Raw genomic sequence first — 19,045 nt, forward strand, 5'->3', positions numbered from 1 at the left:
CAGCTTTGACAGAAGGTGGAAAAGAACTGAAGGTCCCTTAGCTGTGAGCCGTTGTATGTCACAGCTGCACAGAAAGAGCTCAAATTTGGTCACAATAGTCCAGTTTTCTCAGTGTACAGGTGCTGGAGTCCACACCCTTTGGATGGAAAGGAAGCATCAAAGAATATTACTAGTAAGGTTTTTGTCGAGCTTTTCAAAACTTCCATTTCTTACCATCTAGTTTAAGAAGACTCTTCACTTTCACAATGCAAAATTAAAGCTGCCATGTATATTGCAGAGACCAAAATCCTAAATGTGTACAAAAAGGAATTAAGTTACTTAAATGACAGATTACAGCATAATTCAGTTTGAAAGGCACCTCGGGCCTAGAGTCTAACCCCCTGCTCAAAGCAGGGTGAGCTGGATCAGACCAGCTTCCTCTGGGCTTTACTCATTTTTGCCTTGGGAAGCTCTGAAGACAGACACTGCACAACTCTGGGAAACCTGTTCCTCTTCCTGATTGTCCTCAGGGTGACAAAGTTTTTCTGGTAGTGGCTATATAAAACATGATGGCCTGAATACAACCTCTACAGCTGCTTATGTGAATAATAAATAAATAATATGTGAATATATAAAATATTTATGTGAATATATAAAACAACAATATGTGAATAATAAATAAATATAATTTCTGCTTATGTGAAGCTGCGAAGGAAAAATATTCAGGAAAAAAATACACACCAAGATATACAATACCCTTTTTATTGCTCCCATTTCTTCGGTGTGGTGGGTTTTTTTTCTTCTTTCTTCCCCTTGTACTGGTGACCATAGACAAAGACAGGACATTCAAGACAGCACTCTGGCTTGACCCATTTCTGACACTCACTATTAGCAGACACTACTGGGAATGGAAGCTGTAAAGCAAAAAAACCCAAAACCAAAGACAAACCCAAAACCAAAGACCAACCAAAACCTTCTCTCACCATGGTGAAAATCATGAAAATTCTGCGATGGGAGATGTCAAGAGAAGTTATGCCACTGATTTCAGTGAAACCAGAATTTCACCTTGGAAGGCTTCGCCTTATGGACAAATTTTCTGCCCTCCCCCATGAGGCCATTATTATGTAAATAAAGGTTAAATAGAAACATCTGACAGGGCACGAACAGCAAGTAACACACTGGACATAATTTAGACCAAGTATTAGTATGTATTTATGCACAAGAATAAAAACAGCTTTACAAGTTGAATTGGAAATTTAAACAGAGGAAGTTTAACAGCTTTTGTATATTATATTAAATAACCAAAACACCTTTTTCCAAAATTGGTAAAGAATAAATAATATAATTTACAATATGGTACAAAAAATAATCAGTAAGGACAGGCATTCTGCTTTATACATACACTATATAGGTATATTTATAATCTATAAAACAAATTCACATCTCAAACAAGCCAGAGACCTTAGATGATATGGCTTAACTATTATTAAAAGAAACAGCATTAAATTTTGCTGCCAGAACCATAAGCTCTAAAGCAGTTATCATGTTTCAATAATTAATGATAACTTATTGCTGTAGTGCTTGCCAAGGTTTCACTTAGTTAACATTTACAAATTGCTGTGAAATTAAGAGATTCAAAGGTTTGAAAAGGTTAAAAAAAAGTGCAGTACTTTCCTTATAAATGCATCTGAAGTCTGAGTGTAAAAAACAAAATGCAATTTAATCTCCACTCTGGGATCTGTGAAGTCAGTAAATGAGATGTCTTTATAGATTAGGTTTGATCCAAGCCATTTAATTCAATTTAGAAATATAAAGAGGGGTGTCAAAAAAAGGCTTAACAATGCCATATTAAAAACAATTAGTATTCCTATGCTTAGTAGATTTAGTGATAAAGGATTAAATTAATTGTGTGGGTAATCAGGATGCAACACGCAGCAGAAAACCCAGTTAGCGCACACATGCACACACAGGTAGATATAATTCTTAGGATGTAGTACTGCTTTTCACCCAGACTATGATGACAATACTGAACTTTCTGCCATTCACCTTGCTGAACTACTCGGAACTTCCTTATTATATATGTGTCACTAAACCAACACGGGGAAAGCTTAAAGCAATTAATACTAGAACTGGAGGTTGTTAGTGTCCATTTGTCTTCTCCAACCACCTTACAGTGCCCCAAGAAGCTATTATGCTAACAAAGTCACATTTATCTCAAAAACAATCCTGTGTGCATTTCAGCATAACTTGCTTCAATGTTTGCTTGTGACAGGCTGACATTGTGACACATACCGATTTTGTTACTTATGTTGGGGAAGCTGAAATAATTAAAATTGAAAAAGCCTTGTGTTTTGTAAGAAAAAACAAATATATATACACACACACAAGCATACATATATGTATGTGTGAATATATATGTGTGTGTATATACATCCCCCACCCCCAACTTTTCGCTTAGCAGTCTTAGGCACAAGCTGATGATGACTAGTATTGTAAAGCACATCCACCTAAAATCTAGAATTGGTGGAATCAGAGGTGTATTTAAGTGACCTTTCACATAACAAGGATAACAAATTCTGCATCAATTCAAAACTACCACAACACTCTAAGTTATTTTCAAGTTTTTCCCTGATAAGACTTACTTGTCCTGAAAGGGCTTTATTATTAAACTGCAGTTTGCAAAGCACTACAGTTCTGAAATCAAATGCTGTTCCATAATGACAGCTTCTAAGAGGCCGATGCCAAACAGATTTCTAACCACAAAATTCTGAATGCTGAACTGACCTCTGTCATTTCCACTTTGTTATTACTTGGTGGTCCAACCCTACTTGCAGAAACATTCAGGATCTCATGGCATCACTGAAAACAGCCACCATGCTAACTTCATTCTACAATTCGGGTATTCCCCTATGGCAACTGAATGTGCTGAGGAAGGGCAGCCTGACAGCTCCCTGGATCAGCAAAAAGTCTTCACAGATCTTGAAGTGCTCTGCCATATAGGTGCAGCAACACTGGCACTTATTCTAGACAACCTAAGAGTCAAACCCAGTGTCACATCCACTCCATTACCAGCATGGGTAAAGATGACAAAATGTTTGTCAAGCTACCCAAATACACTGGAGACCATCAGGCTGGTCCTTCAACATTTAGAAGTTTAAAAATGAGAGTTCTTTAAGAATTAGAGTTTTTGTTGGTTTTTTTGTTGTTTGGTTTTGTGTTTTGTTTTGTTTTAAATACAGTACTTAATTAGAATGTATCACATCTCCTCCTGCATGTCCTGTAATCCACAGCCACAGCAGGAGCCCTCTATTTTTGTCTTCCAAGTCTGAAGGATTTCTGGAGGTACAGCATACAGGATAATTACTATGATTAGTAATGTAAGAAGCCAAAACCAAGAGGAAACAATCTGGGACAGACTGAACCAAAATACAGCTCAACTCTAAGCAAAACTTAAAAATTTTAGAGGGAGTGACTCTTGAGAGCAATGGGTATCCTCTCCATACCAAGGGTGGATGCTCAGAACGATACAGTCCCCAGCATACTTTTTTCTGACAGCCTTCAACTTTTTATATTCTAGGTTTACATTATTTCCTGATAATTGCATCAGAATTCTCAAACTAGGCTCTGTAAGAACAGTGGAAGAGAAGTAATGACAGAAGGACTTCATATACCACATGATGAGCAGCCAGAATAGGAAGTTAGCCCACAGGTATGAAATTCTCCATTTTTCTAGTCATGATTGTTTTCTTGCTAGTAATACAAGTTTGCCTCCTTGTTGGAACATCCAGTTGTACTAATGCTGTTTCTACACATCTGTATGGTTCCTATGTCAAAGAGGAGGATGTAGCAACCTGATATGATACATGGGGTCTTGGAATGTCATCCAAATCTGAGTGAAATCAGGAAGGCTGCTCTGGGCCACACAAAAGGTACATCAGAAAACTTGTTACATTTTCTCTTAATAACAGAAAGCATAAGGCAAACTATGTAGCAGGTTTTTTTTTTTTTTTAAATCTACATAAAGCAGGGTAAAGTGACTGAGAAAACAAAAAATCCAATCAGTGCACTGTGAGCAAAGTTACAAGGAAAAACTCCCAGTCAAAAGCCTTGTAAAAGTAGCTACAGGCAGGCAGAACTATATCCACCAAGTATAGTGCAAGTTGGGAAAATGAACCCCTGATAATAGCCTAAGAGATGGAGAAGTTTTGTTTGTTTATTAATAATATAAAGTTGAGGTTTATCTAGAACTAGCCCCTTTGATAAGTTCAGAGCTCCTTAAAATAGCCAAGGGACTTCCTCTTACTGGAGAAGCAGACAAGTGCTTAAAAAAAGGGGGCACAAGTATTCTCTCTCATGACCAGTAGGAAAGGAAATAGGAAAAGTCTCCTGAGTTATAAAGGCTGAATCAATGGACAACCAGTTCTACGGAAAGTAACTTTATATTCCTTTAAACCCGCTGGTATCAGGATCTGGGTCTTTCAAATACTAAAACACGAACATTAAATGCATAGGGATTTAGCAGAGGGAGATCCACTAGTGCCTGGGAGTGACTCTAATGAAAAATGATGCTCTGAGGTACTACAGAGCACCCAGAATTCACAGAACAAGAAGGAAATAAGGAAGGACTAAGGGATTAAGCTAGGACTTGATACCTCTCCTCTTCATGACACAAAAGAGATCTCAACAATTTTAACGTTAACATGTTATTTGTTTCTATACATTAGAATATTCTTTCCTATTTCCTCTCCCAGGCAAATCCTCAGTTTTTGTGAAGATGGCAATATATACAGGTTTCCAGCAAAGCCAAGACTAATTATGACAAAGCTTTCATTGTGATTCCAGTAAGCTCTTTTGCAGTGTTTCCTGACTTATAAAGCAACCATTCTTCAGGGAAAGCAAGAAAGCACTCTCCCCGCTCATGGGATGAACTGTGCAATGTGATGAAAAATCTTAAAGGTGAAGAATATGAACGCAGTCAGGATAATGATGATTGAGACATGTGATGGGGTTTAAAAATAGAGGAAACTCCCCAAGGATCCATGCAGTCTGGGATTAGCGTAAATCAAGAGCTCCCCTACAAAACAAGAAAGCGGGTATGTGCCCCTGTTGGAATGGTCAAAAAACAAAACATAACCCAAGAAACAGAATGGTCTATGAAAACAAAGCATTAGTAGAGTCGCAGCGCCTTTAAATAGAGTGCAAGAAATTTCAGTTTGCCTGACTGATAAAAAGAGTGCCAACTAGGACGTGTCAAGATGCAAAACGGTTCCCATACCCACCCCCACCCTTCATCCTCCACAACTTCAGTGTGGATCCCAAATCATAGCAATTTGATTACTACACAAAAAATAATTCACGTAGGAGAGCTGCTGGCAATATTCTTCCCTGCTTGAGCTTCTTGCTTAGGCCATTCCAAAGTACAAGTCCAGGCCTGTCCCATAAACCTGCCATCTTATATCACTGATGCGGGGGACACACTAATTCCATGTTTTGTTTTTCCCAGCATATTGCACATTCCAGGACTTGCAAGTACTTCTTCAGACCTTTGAAGACAATGCTCCTCTTTTAGAAAGAAGCGCACAAGATAGGGACAACTGAGCCTCAGCTGCTTCTCTACAACCTGTCCTTGCCATGATCCAGCGCTGCAAGCTCCAACTTTAGCTGAACAGTCTACACCAGCCTGCTGGTCTCGTACACTCACTGTGAGAGATCCCCAATTGGGGGACCACCACCTCCTCCATCAAACAGAATTTCCCTGCGGGTTGGCTCAGGTATTGATAGTTCCTGGGCAAGGTCATTAAAACGAGATATATAATCTATGCTGTTCTCATTCATCATGCAAGCCAGCTGGGAATCCACCACCTAGAAGAGACACGAGAGAAACGAAGAGCTACACGTTAGTGGAAATTTCACAGGATTGTTTAGGTTGGAAGGGACATCTTGAGATCATTTTGTCTAACCGTTCTGCTCAAGTAGGGTCACAGCTAGGACAGGTTGCCCTGGACCATGTCCAGCCAGGTGTTGAATTATCTCCATGAACAGAGATTCCACAACCTCTCTGGGCAACTTGTTTTTGGTGTTTGACCACCCTCACATTAAAAGAGTTTTTTTGTATTCAGGTGGAATTTCATGTGTTTTAATTTGTGCCTGCTGCTTCTTGTCCCAAGAAGAGTTTGGCTTCCTCATCTTCATTTCCATCTTTCCTCATATGAAAGACATACTTTATCTGAGTTAGAAAATAGTTCTTATCCATGGCTAAATGAAAGCCTCTAAAAAAAAAAACAAACCAAAAACCCAAACGCAAAAAGTCTCAATATTGTCTCAGTGGGCCTTACCTGCCTGTCCTTAATTCAGCATTAAGGTGCACTATTAGATCCACTGTACAAGAACCCTATAGATATTACCCCTAACATAGTAACTGCATTTATAAATAAAACAATTCTGCAGGACATTAAAAGGCCTTTCATTAAAGCCATTTTTAAATGATACTTGCTTCCTCTGAAGATGCCTATGCAAACCCACATCTGCCACAACAGCCGCTCTGGTGTGCCTAAAATGGTACCTTACCCCATTTTCTTCGGAAGGCAGTTTGTAAGATCAAGGGCTTCAATGTCACTTCAAATCCACACAAATAAATTATATATTACTTTAATTAACACACACCTTGACAGACTCTCACCACCAAGTAAGCAGTATCTTCATATTTATGCCAGAAAGTGGAGCTGTGTGTGGAGCCTGAAGCTGCCAAAGGCACATTAAAACAGCATGAGCTTGCTGCAGCTCCTGGTTACAAGGTCTGTACAGAACCTCCTTATCTGAATCCAAAGGGCAAAGGAGGAATGACGTTTTCCTTCCATCAGGACAAGCCCTCCCAAAGTTACAATATACATGAAACATCATGTGTCAACAACTATAAACTGCAGGATAATTAAGATTGGAAGGGACTGGAAGAGGTCTCTAGTTCAATCTCCTGAACAAAGCAGGGTCACCTAGGAGGACAGTACCAGCTTACTCAAGGCTTTATCCATGTCAGTCATAAAAAGCTCTCAAGACGGACACTGCACATTTCTGGGCAACGTGTTCCCCCACCTGATTATCCTCAGGGTGAGAAAAGGTTTTTCTTTGTATTTAGTCAGAACCTTTCTCAATTCAGCTTTTGCCTGTTCCTCCTACAATGCATCACCACTCTGAAGGGCTTGGCTGCATCATCTTGATGACCTCCCTGCAAGTACAGGCAGGCACTTGTGAACGAGCCCAGCACCATCAGCCTTTCCTCACAGACAGGCACTTTGGCCCCCTAATCATCTTAGTGGCCCTTGGCTGAACTTGCTCCAGTTTATCTCTGCCTTTCCTGTACTGGATGCTTAAAACTGGTGACAATACCGTAGACATGGTCTCACAGCTGTTGAGTAGAGTGGGATAATCATCCCCTTGTTCAGTCTAGTGGCTATGCCCCTGTTGAAACAGCCCGTGACACTGCCAGTCATCCTAGCTGCCACACAACACCTGGCTCATGTTCAGCTTCCTGCCTACCAACATGCCCAGGTAGCTCTCAGCAGAGCTGTGTCTTAAACAGTCAGTCTCCAGCCTGTATTGCTGTTGGGGTTATTCCTTCCCAAGGGCAGGACTTTGCATTTGTCCTTGCTGAATTCCATAATGTTCCTGGCAGCTCATTCCTCCAGTATGTCTCCGTCCTCAAGGATACCAAAAGCCTTAGTAACTGCTATTCTTCATTCTACCCCTTCAAAAGATTTCAAAACAAGAGGGTAATTCTACCAACAGAGAAAATAACTCATCAGCACAGGTCCTTCTGCCATTCTCTCAGGTAACTTAGTATTAACCCTTTCCTGCTTCTTCCTTCTGGAACTATTTACTTTTTCTAGCAGTCCTCCAACTATACTGTAGCTGCATCAGTATTAACCTTTCTCTCATCTTCAGCATTTTCAACTCCTGCTCTGTAAAGCAGGACATACAAAACAGAAGGATTACAACTCTCTCTATCAAAACAAAGATACATCCACCATGGTAAACATCACCTGTTGCCACAAAAAGAACCTGGGTTGAACGTGCACACAACAGCTTCTTGCACCAGCTCCAGTGCCATATACCCTCAAGCCATTTACATCTTTCCATTAGGACTGTAACCCTGCCTTACTAAGCTGAAGTGCAGATGTCAACACATCTTCGCCTTAAGTATCTCAGGAAGGTATGATGGACCATATACAGTAACACTACACTAAAAAAAGCAGACAGCTGAATGTAATTTGATGACGTACCTCTGCTACATCTGCCAGAGACCGTGACACAAAAGAATCCCGTGAGTTTCCATCCAGAAGACTGGGTCCCAGTAAGGAGGTCCCACTGGCAGTCCCAACAGGAGTTGGCAACATTTTTCGTCCCTTCTCAGGGGAGATGAAACTTGCTATAAAGAACAGGCACATCAGTAAGTCACTGCACTGAATGATGGCAATTAGGAGCATAAAAAAACCCCCAAGAAAATAGAAGACAGAGAACATATGTATTTCTTCTGGCTCTTAAAAATTATGTGTTACCAGCATGAACACCATCATCACACTGCTAAGAGTACAGAGACTAATTACACTGGGCCCATTAAATATTAATTAAAAAACCCACCAAACAATCCCCAAATAAACCCAGTCATCTCATGTCTTTTGAGATTATGCTCACCAAGCACAGAACGAAGCCTATTTTCCCAACAGCAGAGCCAGGGGCATCTTTTCATTTCGGCAGAACAGCCAAAATGTCTCAACCTAACTAATGAGTCAAGCTCCAAACAGACTACAAAGAACTGCCAAGGAATTACTTGTCTCAAGGTATGGGCCCCAATCTAGCAACAGGATCTTTTCAGGAACAGACTTGTAAAGAGGAAGAAAATGTATTCAAGGCAACACTGTTGAAATGAAAGCAAGAAGGAAAGAATTCTACAACCTCCTACTGGGTTTCTGATTTTCCAAAGGATTCACTTCTACTAAACAGCATTTTTTGGTTTTTATTTTTTAAAGAAAAGAGCTTTTTCGTTGCAGTTCTCTGCATACTGACACTTACAAAACAAGCTGCTGAGAGACGAATCTGTGGAGTCATTGGGGTACCACTGGGGATCATGGCTGGGAGAAGCAATCCAGTTCTGTTGAGGACTACTGGATGGGGATGGAAGACTTTTGGAGCTGTCACTGCCATTCAGCTTTGCAGGTGACAGAGAAACACCTTCACCTGTGAGCCAATGTCAGGAATCACTGATTCAGTCAATGGGTTAAAGTTACAGGACACTGCACCAAGTTATGTTTAGAAAGAGAAAACAACAACAACAACAACAACAACAAAAAAAACAAAACAAAACAAAACAAAAAAACAGCAAAAAACCCCTACCTTTATATGCTACAAAATAAAGGCTAGGCACAGGATTTTATTTCCAACGGATACTAAAAAAACTCCCCAAACCCAAGAACTGCTTCTTGGAAAAGTTTCTGCTGACATGTAAGATGACAGGGATTTTATTTGAAGTTAATAGGAAGACTCTAGCTAAACTCAAACTTACTGTATTGACCAGAGCTGATAGCTATTTCAATGATAGAGTCACTGATTTGAGTGGCAGGTTCTCCTTGAGAAAGCACATCTTCAGGTGGTCCGGGAAGAGAAATATCCAAGAGAGCAGAAACATTGGGCGGAGACAGCCGGGTACTGGAAGCCTCTGATGAGGGAAGTGGAGGGGTGGAAAGACCATTTTGGAGGGGAGTCTTGGTCAGTTCTGACAGAGAAAGGACTGATGTGCCCTGTTACAAGAAACACAGTTAACTTCATAAATTTCTGAAGGACTTGGAAATCTGTCTGAAAAGCAACAGCTTAGCTCCTAAGCATCAGATTAAAATCAGACTTCAAGGGGAAAAAAGAAAAAAAAGCTGACTAATAATTAAGCAGATAATATTCCTAAAATTTTAGGAATAGATTATTATGTAAATTTATATTATTTTCATGGAAAATATCTGTAAGCGTAAAATAAAATATGCTTCAGCCCATATCCTCTGAAAACATATGAAAACATTCCAAAGAAAATTTAATACAGCCTATATAACAGAAACAAGCATAATAAAATTAATTAATTTTGATGAACATACAAGATAGGTCTAAGCATTAATTTGCCTTTTTATAGGCAAAACCATCTGTAACTGGTTGAAGAGTATATCTATATTTTAAACTCCTAACTCACTCCTCCTTATAGCCAGACTTCCCAAAACTCAATTGATCTTTTTTAAGAGTCTTGTTATTAGTACCTCATCATAGACCTGTTTGTGATTTTTTTTTTCTGATATAGTATATACAAAACTGTCCTGAGAACAATAACCAGAACCTAAGGCCCCATCACCATAAAAAAATGCCCAGTAGGTTCATGTCCTAACATCTGTGCTATAAAAAAAAAAAAAAAATCTTCCTCTCCAATCAAATTAATTTGACCTTTTTCGCATGTACCTGTCACAGGGAGGATGGAACATGCTTTTACTGAAAAAAAAGACAAGCCTGTACTCTGAGGCTTAAGTATCTAATGCAAGGTCCTGGGTCCCACTGCAGAAGAAAGGTGGGGATAGGATGCCAATACTCTTACAACTTAGGTGCTGCCACAGTTACTTTTTAAGTATCTATGTCTTTGGATCCAGCATACAGAAGAGATCCAGCATAAAGACTCTCTGAAGAGGATGGTGGCATTATAATCACACTTTTAGTCTTAATATTCCTCTTTCAACAACATACAAGCATCAGGACTGCCAATTGCTGAACTCGTTCTTTGTGATATCTAAAATACATCTATGATACAGCAAAGCAATTATAAATTTCTTCACTGTATCAAGAAATACATAAAAAGTGATTGTCCTTCAGAGGTCAGAAATTGTCAGCGTTGTTTTAGAGAATGGCACCCACATAAATTTAAGCAGCTTTCTTGAATTTCTTTAAATTTCTTCAGATGCTAGAGATTTCAATTCCCACAAACAGTACCAATGGGAACAAGGGGGTTTTAACTAGTAATACCAGTGGCATTTTCAGAACATTACCCATTTCATACAACTGTTTTTTCAACACATATTTTACCTGGAAACCATCAGGAACTGCCTCCTGCTCATGCCGTGTTGGTAGGCTGATGAACGGGACACGACACCCAGGGCCTGAACCCTAGAAGCACAATAGATTCATGTGAGTGACAAACGTTTACATGAGATGCTGCAAATACAGCTGGGGAGATGAGAGACAAGTGCACATCACTGTTTATGCATGCTCTTTCTACAAATCAGGCCTTTCAAAGCCACCCATCAACTCCCTGAGAAAATGACAAGGACTAACATGTATCTGGGTCTCAATGAAAAAAATGGCAAGGAGAAGTCACAGCTTACATTCCAAATATATCCCTAGAAGTCAATGTTTTGCCCTAGATTCTCTCCTGAATTACTGTCTATTGAAATGCTGCTGGTTCTTTTCAAGCCCAGATTTCCAGGTAGCCAACTTCAACAGTCCGACAGCTGAAAGCTATTCTATAGGATGGAAATGTGTTCAATGTGACGATGATGTGATCCCTCAACCCCAAAATACACACTATACAATACAGATTGCATTTGCCATGATAAAAGTTTCTAGCAGCAAGCTCCAGGAGACAGCTCACTGAAGAGTCATTAATAATACAGCTTTACACAACTGAAAAGCAAGACCTTTAACTACTTTAAAAAGCATTCTCAAAAGACTCTGACCTCTACAGTGGTGATGGAGCCTCCATTCTGATGTGCTGCTGTTGACTCCTGCCCTGTTACCACTGTGGTCACTCCATCTGGTGACAATGGAGACACACCTGACAAACCATCTGCATCCAGGACAGTCATCGGGCTACCAGGGATAATACCAGCACTTTTAGCCGCTAAGTCAATAGCGCCTTTTGTGAAACAAAAAAGCAAAAGACACATTACAAGCCTTTTCTTCCGGCAATTACTTTGTTGTGACTCATCTAAAAGATGGGTTTTTTTAAAAATTGCTCAGTCAAAACTTAACACATGCAAAAAATTAAAATGGTAGTTATCTGATCAGCTCTATCAGTTTTCTTCTTCAAAGTATAACATTTTGCTAAAATGTTTAATTTTTCTGCCATGTTCTAACATGTTATCAGGTATATCAAAACAGTTTGGAGAAAATACCAGTTCTCTCCCTCTGTCCTTTCCTTCTATTTTTTTCCTTTTTTGTCCTGCAAATTGTTAAGTATTTAGTTGTGCGATTTCAGGAAAATTTCCTACGGTTTACCAGAGGAGCTCCAAAACCAACATAGCCTGATTTTGTTATCTTGCCTCTAGCAGCCATTTAGACTCAATATAAAAACCTTAGTTATTGCAGGGTCAACCTCACCCAGATCTTAAAATCCACTTAAAACATCTGAATGTCTTCCCATCACAGAGAATCCTCTAAGTAAAACACAGAGGCAGTCATTGTTTTCACCTCACTAATCATTCTAATTATGGGACCCATTCTTTTGTTGCAAGACAGGATTTGCTTGGGGTACACCGGCATGTTTTTTTTCTCCTCTTAAATTCATAATCCCAGGTTAGTAGATAAACTGTTTAGAAGTTTCTTTCAAATATGTCACAACTCCTTTTCAAAGTGGTCTTACAACAAAACACCACAAAAGTGCTCAACTTTGGTTACAAATTCTAACTCCTTGCTTTGCCTGCAGGTCAGACACATCAAAGGAACATAGTTCAGTTTGTCCCACCACTGACTCCTCCCTTTCTGCAGTCACACAAAACCACACAAAGTAAGATACCATTAACACAGCTGTTTTCTTCAACTGCCAAAGGCACTAAACAATTTTACCTAGGGAAATAAAAACTAACAATTTAACAACATATAGATCACAACAGACTGTGACTCTCATTCTGTTTAAGAAATTACTTACTAGACAGATGGTTGGTAGCCTGTGTTGGAAGAACTTTGGGCACAATTGGACGGGAAACAGCAGCTTTAGTCAGTGAGGACTGGATTGGCCGAAATGAACCTCTCCCTAGAGTGAAGGATTAAATGCCTCTCAAGCAAATGAAATCTAACATTTTTAAAGCAGAACACAACACAGTTGAATGGAAGCAAAGAAATTCCGAACGGTAGCAAGCTCCAGAAATGCAAGTAGTGGAGATGACAAAACAGACTTGAAATAGTAATGCAAACTAACCAGTGCCTTATCACGAAAACGCAACAGCAAGTGTTGCTGTATTATTGAAGCTGCTTTCATTACTTCCATTGAAGACAACCTTTAAGGCCTCATGTTGATTTTGAGATTTAAGTCAAGATAGGGGATCATCTGTACTATTACTCAAGAGTGTATCAGTAGAAAAGGACAAACGGGCAGTATATCGATTATACTATATGAAGTTTAAACAGTATCCCAGGTACTAGGAAAAGACCATTATAAAATCTACAGAAATGATTATAACCTACAGCAAAAAAATTCTCATCTTTTATTCTAAAGTTTTGTCTCCTTGTAGATAAATTCTTACTCTTCCCTGCTTTCAATACTGGGAAATGCAAGAAAAAAAATTCTATCATAATCATGACTTGTTTAACAATGATCCAGGAGAACACTCCCATCATCCTGTAGGAAGTGACTCAAGCAACTGTTAAATGCTTCTGTAGCTTTAAAAGGATATTTTCTTCTTTTGAGCATTATTCCTTTATGCAGTTTTAAGGGACACTTTTCAGTCCATCTCTCATGGCAGCATAAAAGCAATAGAAAAATATGCAGACTCACCTGTAATGGATGAGTTGGATAAGATAGAAAAAGAACAGACATGCTGGGATGGATTTCCAGATGGCCTGGGGAGCAGTGTTCTCTACATGAGAGAAATAACAATAAACCAGAACATATTTAAACACAGAACAGAGGGTAAAGTTCATCTCCAAAGGCACAGAAGTTCATCATACTTTCCAGAATAAGCAGAATATTTACATGGCATGACTATCATGCAAGACACAGCAAAAAGGTCTGTGTAATCTTCTAAAGAAGCTACAGATATGAATCATGCGTTTTCTCTGTAAACTACAATAAGGGAGAATTTCCACATGGACAATTCTCAGAGAAATGCTAATTAGATCTATGTTCCTTTCCAATTATACTTGCAATAATTTTCAAATCTCCCACGGAATTACAGAACTGATCTTAAGAATGGGATTCTAGTCTGTGTGCAAACTGATCTTCCATTCCAATTAACCAAGTGGGAGTTAATGAGGCAGCTGTATGTACTTGGGAGCTCTTAAAACAAATGGAATTGCATAGACCAGAATATCTCAGTCCCAAAAAATAGTACATACATTATTTCCAGGTCTTCTACCCTTATACAGAGCAGAAAAGAGAAAAGGGTACGTTGACACATAGTAGCTTGTTTCTCCCAAACAAGTTTCCATTATTTTGACTTTAGATTTCATTTATGTTCTCCACCTGCTTCTGGTTTCAGTTTTTTGCTGAGTTGAGTAGTCTAAAGGAGGTTAATGCTAGCCTACCATCAAAGTTCCATGACAACAGGCTACCTCTTCCATACCTCTCTTTTCAAGTCCCATTTTTTCCAGAAATCATCGTTCTTTCAAACAGCGTATTTTCTTTCACTACAGAGGTCTATACCCACCTCCGCTTAACAGCCATTAGTGAGTAGGAAGCAGGAAAAAATATCTAAAGGGAGATCTTGTTGCACCAGCAGTGACAGCTCTAACAGAGACAGACCAGGATACCACATGAACACACACTGCTTGTGCATCAGTACCAGCAGGCCCAAACAGCAGAACCTACTTTAGAAAAAATAAAAAAGCCCCTTCTCTGAAACTACTTCGTGCAATGGACTATCAATGTTGTTGACACTCCTCATACAGGGAATATAACATGGCTAGTTACAATACAGACTAAAATGATTGTTCCTTCATACGTTTGGCTTCATTTTTTCAGTGGATGAGGGAAGTTAATTTTTTTAATTTGAATTAGCTGCAAATCATTATAGCCTTACTGATATCTATTCAGGAAGCAAAACAGGCATTTCACACTTTGCAAATTGTTCTGACCTGTACTACTAATGGCTTCCGCAAGTGCCTGTTCCGTAACTTTCTTGGTTTTGGCAAGAAGAAGTCTGACTGCATCTGGACAAGAACAGGAAATGTGTTAGAAAGTATTTGAAGTGTGCAGACACAGAATAAATTATACCTCCCAAACTCTGGTTTTCAATAAAGTTGCAACTATTTCTGAAAATATTATTTTATTTTGGACAGTAGAATATTCTTTCTGCTACAGTACAGAAATTTTCCACCGGGAATGTATTTGCTTTTTTCTTCTTGTTTCATGGAGATAAAGCTTTCTCCCAAAAAGGCCATTTCACTACTTAACTACTGTAGCTTGCTATGAAATTGTTACCGAGACTGTACATATAAAAAGAAAATGAGTATTTGGATTAAACACAGCAATGAGATTGTATTAAAAGTAGCTTTACAATAAGAAGGATATCAGTTTTGCTAAACCTGGCAAATATATTTGCTGGAGCAACTTAATTAGAGAGTGAACCAGTTTCATCGGGCTGTGTGATGGCATTCAGATTCAGGTCTGAAGAGGTGGTGTCACTTCAAAGCTTATATATATAGTCAAAAACCTGACTAATCTCAGCTAATATGCTCAAACATAACATTGTAAGTAGAAGGACGGCTTCATAGGGAAGCCCATACTTTCTGATGAACCAAAACCCCCTGTAATACCTACTGGAAGCTGGCTCAGGCACAACATGCTACTTTTTTCATTCAGTCACCTCACTTACACTGATTGTGTCTAAGTGCTGCCGGAAGGTCAGTTCTGCTTCTTTGCTAGGCAAGAACAGTTTCCCGTGGCGGCTATTGGGGGGTAGAGTTGTAGGAACTGCAAAGAGTCCACCATCAGCATCAGTGCTTCCAGAACTTGAAGGCCCAGCCACCAAAAGAGGTCTAGGGAGGTTTCTCAAACCTAGAAGATTTTAACAGCAATTTAAATGAAGTGAAAATAAAAAGGAAGTAACTGGTAATTGAAGGATCATACAGAGATTCCGGCTCTGCCACCATCTGTGATCTCAAATCATGAAATTCTGGACACTTCAGTCTTCCCACCTACAAATTGACAGTGTTTACCTGACTCACAAGGATACCGCAAACATTCACTTGCTTTGAATCCTTGAAAAAAGGAGGTTAAATGCAATTTCACACTACTGAAGAAACTAGAATTTAATAACCCAGTTTTAAGCCCCCCACAGACTGTGTTAACCAGTTTATCTGCTCAGCTTGTAGAAATACTTGAGGGTCCTTCCCACTAAGCAAACTAAGTATCTACCATTCCTTTTGTAGGGAAAGATAATACAAACACAGACTCATTCTACAACGTTCCTGTTTTAATTACGCTCCCTACCCCTTCCTCATAATAATTCAATGTGCAAACCCAATAAAATTATTCTGGTGACAGAGAAATGAAAGAGTGGGGATCAGTTTACCAAAACACCTTCCAAAAGATGGATTGTCTTAGAAATACATTTGACATGTTGAAATAATGACATCTGGTCTGAGTAAAACTTCTCCCCTTACATTTAACTTTTTAAAATATTGTAGGATTTCAGTGCTGTGCCCACTCTGCAGGCATCCAGCTAGGATGAAAACCAGTATTGTTAGTATGTCATTCTGAGATAACCAAGACCTGCACCTGCCTCTCTTCCAAGGAAGTGCTCGCTGTGCATTTAACACTGGGTTTTGCTACAAGACAATAACAGCTATTTTCAGACTCATGTTGCACTGATAGTTGTCACAGTACTCCAGCCTCCACTGCTGGGCTGGAAATCTCAGCCGGGAGGCAGCAGGCACCCGACTGGCCCAGAGGGGGAAGCAGCAATGCAGGCAACAATTAGTCATGCCTGCCACCTCCTTGGGCAGGAAAGACAATACAGCACAAGCTGGGGCCAGCTATGGATATATGCAACAGCATTCAAGAAGTGTTTTGAAGAACATCAAACTTTATATACTTAACAAATAAACCTGCAGGTTTTATTATCCTCCTATTTGAAAGACAAAATCACCATCTCCACCCTGCTGCTCTAGGTTCTGCTGTTCTTCCAATGGTTAGTTAAAATTACAGTGTGCCAATGTATCTAAAAATCAATTAAATGCAGAACAACATAAAAATGTGTGCCTCCTGCCTAACCAGGAGTTAGAGAGAACTGTTAGAATACACACAATGTTATCTTTTTTTAAAAAATGAAAGGGATGCAACTATAATTACATATGATTTTTTAAGCACACAGGTGATGTTGCATCACAGCTGTTGCTTCACTTTTTCTACATCTCTTCTCATGACTCTGTGTACTCTTTTTGTGTCTCTGCCGTTAGCTGTGAGGCTTTTGCAGAGCTGTCAGTTTGCCAACACATTCAGTACTTCTGGAGTGGACACAGGCTATCTTCTAATCTTTATTTTCTACTGAGAAGAGCAAATCAGTTTAATTAAAACCACTCAAAAGACAAAAACCAAAAAAGCAGTTAGCACCCAGACAGACTCTGGACCAAAGTCTATGAGGGAACACACTTTTAAGACTCATCACCAAACGTAACCCAGCAGTTTGCTTTCTGACAACCAAATTACTGCAGTCATTTAATAGCACTGTATGTGAGGATACAAAAAAGGTTGACAATTACTGTATACTGAAGGTTGCAATCCAGAGCACAAACAATCCTATATAAGATCCAGAACACCCTTATCAGGGCTGATAAAAGGGAATCGGTTTGTCTACCAAAACAACACAACTCAGGGTGAAGATACCAGATGCTGAGTATCGGTTTGACGAGCTGGAATGCCATTACCTGAGGCCTAAGCTGAGTGCATTATCCCAGTCAGAACTGTCAAGAAGCTAAACTAATTAACTAGGCAGAATGTTGTATTGAACACACTTTACTGCTCCTCTGTTCAAGCCAAACAGCTTAGCTGAAGCCACCTTGGCTATCTTTGGTACTGTACAAGAGCAGGAATAGGCAAGTCTGTATTTTTCACATCCTGACTTTGCACTAAAGACTGTGCTTCATTATGCTATGTTAGACCATAGTGCTACACAACTCCACTTGTAATTCAGTGATGCAAATCAAAGACCAGCACGGATAATTGTATTTGTTTTTGAATCAGCAAAGCTCTACGTAATCAGAACAGTTATCTATTTCTAGGGGATCAGATACCAAGTACTGTTGTTATCTTCTTGCTGTTTCTGTCTGGTATCCTCAGTGGATGATCCTTACCCTTCAGAATGCTTCAGGAAGGGTCTTCAAGGCATTAGGGAAGCATAAAATACAATCTCATAAAGATGAATGTCACAAACTAAGGAAGTTTGACTTTCAAGTCTGATTAAAAAAGACATGTCCTTCAAGCCTGTGTATCTCACTGAAACGTAACAATTTGATTTATTAAATTATTGGGGTTTTACTAGATATTTAAGTAAGTATCTCCTTGTCTGCAAGTAAGTGCAATGAAGCTTTAGACAAAGATGAAATTGCTATAATGCCATTTTAAAATGAAAACCACACAGAGCACCAAGTATGCTTTTCAGCATCAGTTAAATTGCTCATGGCCCATTGCTTCTTACAGCACAGGTGTGAAAAACACAGGGTAAGAATCACAATTGTTCCCAGTAACCCTGACACCTTCAGACTTTTCTGAAGTCATAAAACATGTGCTGGCAATACAACTGGACTGAATAAGAGAACTGGAATTCTTGGTCCACATGGCTAGGGCTCAGAAGCTATACCTTCTATTAAAAGAAAAGGTAATTCATCACCATTCTGCACTCTGGAATAGCAGAATAGCACAGAAAATTTTCACTAATTATTTCATCAACAAACTTTACAACATGTATTTTCTCTCCTGTTCTGTAAGCCTTTGCTCTCCTGAGTCCCCAAACCCTGTATCACTCAGCTCCTAACAAACGCCAGCAGCATCTTCTGTAAGAGTGACTTGTGAGAGTTCTCCTAGATGGTAAACTGCATTATTGACACATGTTGATGT

General features: G+C 39.3%; 1 protein-coding gene across 3 annotated transcripts in view; it reads right to left on the bottom strand.

Moving 5' to 3' along the window:
• Positions 1-1,173: 1,173 nt before the first annotated feature.
• CRAMP1 (cramped chromatin regulator homolog 1) overlaps positions 1,174-19,045 on the bottom strand; it is a 49,018-nt gene continuing 31,146 nt past the window's right edge. For all 3 annotated transcript variants that reach the window (XM_074919132.1, XM_074919131.1, XM_074919130.1), the window contains exons 12-21: positions 15,804-15,985; positions 15,064-15,138; positions 13,766-13,847; positions 12,920-13,024; positions 11,730-11,908; positions 11,080-11,160; positions 9,536-9,770; positions 9,046-9,210; positions 8,256-8,401; positions 1,174-5,841 (exon numbers count right to left, since the gene is read on the bottom strand). In XM_074919132.1, coding sequence (XP_074775233.1) covers positions 5,677-5,841; positions 8,256-8,401; positions 9,046-9,210; positions 9,536-9,770; positions 11,080-11,160; positions 11,730-11,908; positions 12,920-13,024; positions 13,766-13,847; positions 15,064-15,138; positions 15,804-15,985 — 1,415 coding nt within the window. In that variant the 3' untranslated portion in view covers positions 1,174-5,676. The remainder of the gene's footprint in view (positions 5,842-8,255; positions 8,402-9,045; positions 9,211-9,535; positions 9,771-11,079; positions 11,161-11,729; positions 11,909-12,919; positions 13,025-13,765; positions 13,848-15,063; positions 15,139-15,803; positions 15,986-19,045) is intronic.

The sequence above is a fragment of the Athene noctua genome, chromosome 15 (genome assembly GCF_965140245.1).
Source record: "Athene noctua chromosome 15, bAthNoc1.hap1.1, whole genome shotgun sequence".
Taxonomy (NCBI): domain Eukaryota; kingdom Metazoa; phylum Chordata; class Aves; order Strigiformes; family Strigidae; genus Athene; species Athene noctua.